At 25.5% G+C, this 10,750-nt stretch overlaps 1 protein-coding gene across 2 annotated transcripts in view; it reads right to left on the reverse strand.

The window, feature by feature from the left end:
* Positions 1–10,400, reverse strand: part of RhoGAP71E (Rho GTPase activating protein at 71E) — a 34,336-nt gene extending 23,936 nt beyond the window's left edge. For both annotated transcript variants that reach the window (XM_067263519.1, XM_067263517.1), the window contains exons 1-2: positions 10,202–10,400; positions 2,711–2,838 (exon numbers count right to left, since the gene is read on the reverse strand). In XM_067263519.1, coding sequence (XP_067119620.1) covers positions 2,711–2,808 — 98 coding nt within the window. In that variant the 5' untranslated portion in view covers positions 2,809–2,838; positions 10,202–10,400. The remainder of the gene's footprint in view (positions 1–2,710; positions 2,839–10,201) is intronic.
* Between the last annotated feature and the right edge of the window lie 350 nt (positions 10,401–10,750).

A 10,750-nucleotide genomic window follows, 5' to 3' on the forward strand; every position in this document is an offset into this window, starting at 1 on the left:
CCAACTTACATTTAGATCATGACCTATTTAAATTCAAGATGTCCTCTATTACAATTCTTCTAAAGGACAATTATACATAATTAAAAGGAAAATACATAGCAGAAAAACAAAGTTTAAAAAGATATAGTTAGAAGAGAGGCTAGTTTTAAATTTGAAACAAAATATTGAAAAAAAGCAAAGAATTGAATAGGTTTGGAATAAGAAATAATTAGGATTTGGGAAAAAAGATATGGCTAAATCCACAAGTTATCTGGGATTTGGTATCCCAGATAACATGTAGATTTTCTAATTCCCAACAATGTTTTTTTTGTTGGGAATTAGAAATAGAGTTTCAAGAGGCAAGAAATATGCAAATAAAATTAAGACCTTAATTTTCTTCTAATTTAAATACACACATTGCATATATATATTAGTCAAACACACACACATACATTTATATATATAGGAAGTATTAAAAAAGATCTGAAGTAAGGATTTTGGAAAAATATGATAACAGCAGCAGGTCAAATTTGAATTAAGAAGCTTGTTCAAATAGAAAATAAGTGTTCAGAGATCCAAAAAAGCATTGTAGAATACATATACAACTCAAGTAGTTATATGAAAATGAAAAAAATCAGACTGATTAGTAAAACATAAAAGTAATTTATATTATTGGGTATAAGCAATCACAAATAAAAATATCTAGTTCTAAATATTTATATTTTTTAATATTTTTGAAAACAACAACTTCAATTTACATCAAACAATGATAGATCTTAGAATGAGGTTAATGATTTTAATTTATCATTTCTTTGTTCACATTCAACTTCTTAGTCTAAAATAATGTGAATGTTGTTTTACATATAGTTTTAATAATGGAGCAGAACATTATATTTTCTTAAGGTAATAGATTATGAATTTTTTTAAAAATTATATTAGGACATCCTATATTATATAAATTTAGCCAAATTTTAAATAAGATAAAGAAAATTACATCTAGTTTCCACAATAATTTAATATTTATCTTAGATTTATGAGACTACATTAAATTCAAAAACTACTCTTTTTTTTATGTGCTATATTAATTTTTAGAGTGCAACTACAAAGCTTTTAAACTGAGATTTTTGAAATATATGCAATAGTCAGATTAATTATTATTGTGTAGTGGTTATATTCAAACTGATTTTTCTCCTACACAAAACAAGCAATTATATTTCACTACTATAAATTTGTTCTATAATTCAGAATGAGAAAACTTTATATATAAGCTTAAAATTTTACAAAACTATTAAGCTATAAAATCTGAAAAACTTAACCTAAAATCACATTTAAACATGTAAGTAAGGTGGCAATTTTCTGCTGATTTTTCATAATTACACTGCATGTAATTGCCATTCCTTGAATTTGACAAGACTGAAAACTTCTGTAATGTGTCTTTTCTGCATATGTAAAATTTCCATGTCATGCATTATTCAATTTACAAGATACTGTTTCATTTATGCAACAGTGTCCATAGGAAGCCCTTGAAACTTTAAGATAGTATGGGCTAATGTGAAACAAGTTCAACTGGAAATAAATGACAAGAACCTGAAGTGTTTCTCAGAAGGACCAGATAATGATCTCTGTATTTTTCAAGAACAAAATAAAGCCATGAAAACATTTAAATTGTTGAAGATCAAATATCCAAAAAGGTAGCCTTGGGGTGTTAAATATTCAAAAGTTGTAATTTTTTCACATACATGCATACATAAATGATTTTCCACTCTCAGATCATTTTTGATGATCTGACTGCATCAAAAATGACATGGATGTTTCAGCTATGCATGGTGTAAAATAACATGGCACTCTCATTTATAGACTGCCATGTCATTAAACCATCTGAAAGTGGATAATCATTATATGTATGCAATCATGTGAAAAAAGAAAGTACAAGAATGCATGCACAAGATAGCAGATTTATGCAATGGTTTTTTGATGGTCTGTGATAAACATAAAAAATTTTTGAACAAAATTTTTACACAGAAGGATAGCATGTAGCATGAGGATATTATGAAAGCACAGCTAAACAAGTCACTTAGGTGAAAAATCATGCAAAAAAAACTAGTAGGCATGGAAAGTCACTATTGCACATGATTGTGGATTAACAGGAAAATTATAATGAGAAACTAAGTAATCATGTAATGGTAATGTAAACAAAAAGAAAAACCTAAAATATTATAATATTTGTTTATATTTAAATCACTTTTTCAATAAAAAGTTATGTATGCAAACATTTAATGCAAGTTTTGTTTGAAATCTAGTTAAATTAATTTGTGTGATAATTTTTATAAATAACTTTCCTGTAACTATCAAAATAAGACATGCTAACTTATATGTAAGAAAAATGTAACATTATTGCATGTATTTCAAATGTATTCATTCTAAAGCACTTCCTGTATACATTCACAGATGGTGTTTTTATAAAAAACAAACATTATTGAATAAAAATTAAGCAATTTGATTTATAGAATTAGGCATTTTTTTCATCTTTTTGAATATGGTGTCAAGTACTATTTTTTTGTTTATTATATATGTTCTATTTTTACTTGTAAATGTGAGGTTTAGCTTGACTAGTAAAAAGATTAGCAAGCATAAGCTAATTTCTTTTTTGATGAATTTTATATTTTTTTTAGTATATGATGTTATCAATAAATCTTTTACACGTACTTTAAAACTCAAATGAAATATTTACTTTTCAATCCTAGTATATGGAACATTCGAATGTCCACAAGTGACAACACTGCTGATTGTAGCTGCTCCACGATGCATTTTGCGAGCCCAAGACGACATGGTCAACGATAAATAAACTTCAAACACCAACTAAAAATGGTAGTAAGAAATATTAAAAAAATAATGAGAAATTAACAATATTTTAAACAAAACTAGTAAACTAAAATATTAATTATAATTAAATAATTTTAATATTTTCTGATTTTTATAATATATTAGAAAATCCCAATAATTATACACACACTTCAATACAGTCAAACCTGTTTTTATGCGGGGGATAGGGACCGCATTAAAAAAAACACATAAAAAAAATCTCACAAAACTTCACGAATGGCTGTAAATAATAGTTTTCGCGACACAATTAAAAAATATTTTTTTTTTATGCGGTCAACAGGGACCGCATAAAAAAAGTCTCACATAGAAAATAACTCAAAACCGTACTAAATAGAATTTATTGACAACAGATGTCAGCACTTGACTGCATCGTCTGGTCTATCGTCTGTTTTACATATTTTTGTCCAGGTGGTGTTTTGTTGACTTAAAAAGTAAATTATTTCATTTTTCGCATATTCATGCAATAATATTACTATAATAAGTGCATTTATGCTATAATAAGTCAACGTAAGACATGACGAATCGCACAAGACTAGTCGCCAACTATACCGCACAAATTAAAAATTCGCATTAAAAAAATCGCACATAAAAAGAGCGCATAAAAACAGGTTTGACTGTATACCATTTGCTATCAAACATTTCTCTTTAGTTCATTAACTAACCTAGGAACCAACACAGTTTAGATGTGGCCAACCATAATTATGTCCATTACAGGCAGACCTGCTTCACAACAAAATGAACTGAACATCCAACCAGCATGGAGAGAAATATTTTGATTTTACTGAATTGAAGGATTGAACATTATTTTATCCATTAAGAAAAATGTAAATACTTAAATTTATGTGGAAGAAAATTATCTTATCAGGTCTTGTTTAGAAAATCAGCAATAAATTTTCCTTATATACGGAAACTATCTACAAAAAATTTCTAGTCTGCTTCTCAGGTAACAAGTTGAATTATCAGCCATCTCTATGTGGTAGTATATTATATTCAATAAATTGCAAGTTCATAAATTTAAACTGAGCTTATTAAAAATAACATTTTGTTTCCCATAAGAGTTTTTCAAGAACTAATTGTAAAACACAGGATTGCAAAACTTGCAAATCTAATGAAGACTCACTGGAGATCAAAACAAGTAGATTATTATTTGCTACTAGATTGATTGGAGAAAATTTCAATCATTGTCATATCAAAAGATGTCAATTTAAGTCTAATTCATTAGAACAATGAAATAAATTGAAAAAACTGCCATAGCAGACAAATTATTATAGTAAATTCATACATTATTTGTCAACAAGGAATAACACAATGTATGTATTTGTATAAATCATCAAAATTCAAATTGCAAAGCAATCATACAAATGTTAAGAAATACTATATAGACAGTATATGAAAAGATAAGTTTTATATAATAAATCATCAAATTGACAATGATAAATCTATTAAAGAATTTAAGTAATAACACAAGTTTGTTTTGCTTTTGATTATTATGACTCAAATTAAATTGATGTTATGACATAATTCTCCAGAGCTCATTTCGTCATGAAGCAGAAATTCTGAAACTTCAGCTATTTATTAATCTACAGGGATTATAAATGCAACATATTGGTATACAGTTATATACATATCTGTATAGGTATGGATAAAGCTTACCACAAAAATGAATTAGAAATTTTTATATTTTTAATATAACATTATTCCATTAAGTTGGAACAAAGAATATAAAGACTACTACTGTATGACACATTGGGGACTGCTTTAGACAGAAGCAAATTACTCTAATTTAATGAAGCAAAAACTTATTTTAAGTGAAGAAGTTCATAATAAATGGTAATTTTCATGAAAATTTTTGACATGAATATCAACAATACAAAGTGACAATTCTTAAAACAGAAATAAAATTCTTGTCTATATCATATTTTTGCCATCATTAAAATAATATTTTTCTAAAGTTACATCATTGTCAAGAATGAAATTTTTTTCTCCCAAATCTAGATATTCATTGAGTTTTGGTAGGTTTGTATGGATAAAGGCACAAGGGCAATCTGCCAAGGAGTAACTTGTGGAAAAATTTTCTATGAAAAACTGGCTTTATTTGTGTTAGGCATATGAAGAAAGCCCAAAAAACTCCAAGCCAAGTGGTAGACATGAACTCAAGGAAATAAAACCAATGTTAAGTGGTTTATTTCACTGGACCCTGGTGGATAATTTTGGTTAGTTTTCCAACTTAAAAATTGATTTTTCACTTAAATCTGGATAAGATTTTGAACATGAAAACAGTATTTAACATGGGTTTTATTAGATAATCATATGGATTATTAATTTATGTATTGTTGAAAATATGGAATAATACACAAAAATAGTTGTCTGAAGAAACCCAAATGAATTTAAAATCTCTTAATATTTATTTTCTTAAACAACACTATTAACTTATGCAACTTACATTTTTAATATCGTAAATTATGCAGCTAAATTTCCAAATTCTTTTTAGAAATTTAAATTATAGTTCAATTATTTAACATCAATCATAGATAAATAATATGTAAACATCTCAAAGCCTGATAATTATATTAAAATCAACATGGGCTATATTACTGTTAAATTAATATTTATTAAATAATAGTAATTATTAAATTTAACAAAAGATGGCATGTAACTCCCAGCTCTAGAGCCAAATTACTCAGATTTTTTAAATTAGTATAGTGGTAATGTAGCACAATTTACTCTGTTAATCATTTAGCTTTAATCATAGATAAATATTCAAAGTATCATTTGAGACTGATCAGAGATCTATTAAATTTTAAATATAATGAAAAGTTACTTGATCATCATCATCTTTAAAAGAAAAATATATATATATACTTTGTTTACTTTTATACAAATACTTCCATGGTTCCATTTGTTCTGATTGGCTATACCTAAGAGTTCCACCATGTGCTATTCATAACCAAACTTGTTTTTTACCCTATCATTTAGGCTTTACATTTCTTTCAGATCCTTTTTCTATGGGTCTATTCAGAATATGGACTATGTGAAACAAACTCTACATATAGATTTTCTACATTTATAAATTGTTACTTAAAAAAAATATATATACATAAAAACAAAGATTATATATTATAATCATAACAAAGAATAAAAATCATTAGACATTTGTATTTTGATCTTTTGTTAGGGGCATTATTTTTGGGGAGGATAATCAATTGTCTAATTACATTTTCTTTTATATATGCATTAAATACTATTTATGTATTTAATTTTTTTTATTGCGTATTATTGATATTGCATAATATTGATAATTTTATGCTGTACTCTATCTATAACAAGATAAATAGCACTTTACTAAATCAACAGATAAATGAATTTATTGTAACAGGCTGTGAGAAAGTACACTAACACTTCAGTAAAGGAAACTTTTTTCAAGCTTAGTTCAACTTGATTAAATAAAACTCAAGATATTTTTGTTAAAAATATTGCATTTAATTTTTGTGTTTTAATGAAGTGAAATGATGAAGGCTTATTTTTTTAATTCTTTGCAAATGCTTTTGAGTATTGACTGAAATAACACAGTTAGATGCATTATTTTTATTCTCTTATAACCTTGAGCAATGGATTTGTTACATCTGGTATCTATGCAATCACTTGTTATATGCATCATCATATTCCAACGTCAAGTTTGTTTGATATTCAAGAGCACTTAAGAACGGCTTCTTATTCTTTTTTATACCTTTCAACTTCATTATTATTGTAGAAAAAAGAGAGACATTCTATTAAAAATTATTCATGAATCAAATTTCATTTTTAAATATCAATGCTGCATATACTGAGAATATTTAGTTACAAGAAAATTATCTGACAAACTAACATGTAACTGGATAGAAAATTTATAGATTTAATTTTTCAACTTGTGAGACTTTAGATCAGTTGTTAGATACAGTCTGGTAGTTATCTCTGATAGAATTCATAATTTGCATTATGCAGGTGTTTAACATATTTGCCAAGTCACACAAGTAACCCAAGTACATTGCATTTTATAATAATTGTTTGAATTGAATCTATACTCCTTGATCTTAGTCTAATGATTTTATATTAGAGAACCCACTTGCAACCTCATGCAATAAAATATTTGTTGTTTTATAATATTAAAATGATTTTAAAATTTAAAAACATTTTTGTTTTCCTTTATATTTTTATATATTAACATTTTAATGAAATATATAACAAATTATATAATTTTCTAACAATTTTAAGTAGAGATTTTAAAATTTATATACAATTACCTGTTATAATTGAATGTGATTAAAAAATCATATCATTCAGTATTTAAGAAATACTGATAAAAGTTGTTTTAAGAATTAGTTTCTACAAAATTAAAATAGAAAATAAAAAAAATAAACCCAACTTATTTTTCTTTATTTTTTAGCTTAAGATTAAAGATTTGGTCTTCTAGTAAAATGCAACTTAGAATTAAGATCTGATTTTAATATTTGTTTTTTAATTAAAAAAAATCAAGATTTATATTATTTGTGCATTATAATTATAGTTGCATTAGTCTGAAAATCATTTCAAGCAGTTCAACAGTTTATGTACAATTTTGAATTTAATGTTTAGAAAAGCTGTATATAATTCTTTGGTTTACAAGGCATTCTAATAAAATATGAGTAATCCTAATACTTTACAAAAGAACAATGTTATATATCCTTAGTGAAACCAATTCAATTGAGGTTCATTATTATAATGGTACCATAGTTATAATTACATTACAATGAATGCTGTTTTATCACATGAAAGTGATAATCAAAAAATGCAATATGTATATTAAAAAAAATAAATTTCTCCTAAAGACATTCAAGGTTCAAAAAGCTACTTAGTTTTATTATTGCTTTGAAATCAACTATTCTAAATTTGATTTAGCAGTAATATATAATGGCACCTTGGTCTAACTAAAAAGTAAATTTCTTCATAGCAGAAAAGATGATATCTAAACAAGAAAATAAGCTTATAAGACCTCAAAAAAAATTTAGGGAAATTAATAATTTGATATAGTAGTAAAATTACAAAAGTTTTATATTTAGTTAATCAAGCTACTAAAGAGTTGCTTTATCAAAAAGAATTCAGTAATTTGGCAAATTATTCTGTAAAGCATCTGATCATACAAAAGTTATTTCCAGATGCTTTTTTTCACATAACAAAACAACTCAATCATTTTGTGAAATATTTATCTACAATATCATTGTTTTACAAGCTTTGCTGAAATATTTATCTGTGATATCTATTGTCTTGTAAAAAAACAAGATAAATTTGTTAACAATAAACTTGTAAATGAAATAAAGAATAATTAAGAGTCATCAGAAATATTTGTCAATGATATGTAAAAATGAGAGAAATGATATCCATTACTCCAAATTTGTAACATCACTTTCATTAGTCATCAGACATTCAAATAATATAAAAACTTTCATAATAAATTTTAAACAAATTACAGTGACTTTGCTTATTTTTATTTATTAATTAAAAAATACTTTGAACTATACCAAATATCAAAACCATTACATTCAACTGACAAATCAAATAATTCTGTTATTTGTAAATGACGACATTTCATTAATATTCACATTATATGCAAATGTACTGTACATGCCACGCAGCCATTAAGACAGTATATTCTTGCTAATCCAAACTAATTATTATATAGATTTAATATATTAGTAGGAATATATATAATGGAAGACAAAAGGATCACAGATAAATATATTATAAGTATATTTTAGAAAAATTTTCTTACTATGTTAAAATGCATAAAATAAAACAACTTTACAAAAATTTGTCATTAAAAAAAAAAAAAGGTCCATAATTTGTTTTTTGCTGAAATATTTAATGAAAAAGAAACAAAATCTATTCAGATTAGTGAAAGTGCATGAGTAATATATGAAAAGATTTTAATCAACAAGAGTAGTTTAATAGTAAATAAATTTGTACTATGTCACTAATCTGAATAACAACAGTATATAAACAACTAAATATATCTATATAATAATTCATGTTAGACATACATGGTGACGATAAATATGCAATATAGTGACTAATGAAAAAACGGGATTATTACAGTGAATTAATTCTCTGTAGTAGTATCAAAACCTTACATAAAGATATATTTCTGAACAGATTTAAAAAGCAATAAGGGATAAAATAAGCCATTTATAATATAATTTATTGCTACATCTTTATATTGTTTTTTTCCAGAAAACAAATGTAACAGCATGTTATAAAATAAATGGGTTAATGTTACCTATAGTAGCAAACATGACGGCTCATCTCTGAAACAGTGGGGAAGCATGTTCTAACCTAACCTATTCTAATAAATTACCATAATTATTGCAAACCAAATTATTACAATAGGAGTAATTTATTAGAATAGTTTAGGTTAGGTTAGAACGTGCGTCCCCACTGTTTCAGAGACAAGCCACCATGTTTGCTACCATAGGAAACATTAACCAATAAATGTTTTTGAGCATCATACATTATATACATACACACACAAGAAAATTAGCAGTATAATAATTACATAATGGAAATTATTTCCTTTCACTTAAAATAATAATAACTGCCTACCTGCTGCTACAAAACTTTTGAAATACACTTTTAAACACTAAAGGCAAATCTTTGTTGATTTACAGAGGTATAAGAATTATCTGGTTACTGATGTCAAGTTTATCTATACATTATTTTCTTTTATATTTTAAATCATAGAATCTTTCTACAATATTACAATTGCATAAAAGAAGATAGAGAATAATATCATCTCCATAATTCTCTATTAATGTTAAATTAATTAAGATTTTTCTGAAAGTATAAGCACAATAGAAATAATCTGTTATAATTTAATTTTATATATGTAAATAAAACTAAATAACAAATTTACACAAAATTTACTATTAAAAAAAAAATTTAAAAAGAATTTCGTTAGTTCTTATGAGAATTATTAAAGTGAAATAGCATTTACATTTAACAAATTATTAAATTTTAACAAAGATTTTAGATAAGAAATTCTTAAGTAAGATACAAAGGGAGGTCTAGTTAATTAATATAATTTCTAAGTAATTAAAACAGAAAATAATTAAAACTCAAGATACAAAATGCATGCACTAATGAATATTCAAAGACATGCATACGAATTTTAAAGGCTATAAAATCATTTTAAAACCTACCAACAGTACATTTTATCTTATTAATTTCGAAACATCGATCTTATTAGGTAGATAATAAGAAACTGATTAAAAGTAGAGCATAAACCCATTTTTTTTCAAGTAATGTCAATTATGTTGTAAGCGATACTTACCTGCCTATTTTCAACTGATGTAGATAGAATAAAACGCTAACTTCCCCACAAAACGATCTCTTAGCTCTAACCTGGCCCCTTTAATCCATCCATTCATCTTCAATATTCTATTATATACCCCTTCCACTCCTAAATGATTACCGGTAACGAACTATCAGGTGGTATATGTTCCTAACATTTGCTGCCGAATGGCGTTCGAGCAGTGCTGCCAAATCTCGTCGGCCATTTAAATTTTAATAATATTAATAAAACTCTTTCGTTTCTAGTCATTAATGCGTTTGTTGATATTTATAGAAACAATATATAATTTTTATTTGAAATTTTGTTTTTATAGAAAATACTTTTTTTTTTAAGTGTTTATGAATGGGATTCGAATCCGAATCATTTCATGGAATCGTATTTTGAGTAAGTGTAAATAGTTATTCGGAAAGTAAATGTATTCTAAATGTTATCGTTGAACAATACGTAGAAATATTATTATTATTTGATTGATAATAAAATCTAGAGTAATCTTTAAAACTTTCTCTCGAAGTTTTATTTTTTCGCGAT

The sequence above is a fragment of the Centruroides vittatus genome, unplaced genomic scaffold (genome assembly GCF_030686945.1).
Source record: "Centruroides vittatus isolate TY-2023 unplaced genomic scaffold, ASM3068694v2 contig_1777, whole genome shotgun sequence".
Classification (NCBI taxonomy): Eukaryota; Metazoa; Arthropoda; class Arachnida; order Scorpiones; family Buthidae; genus Centruroides; species Centruroides vittatus.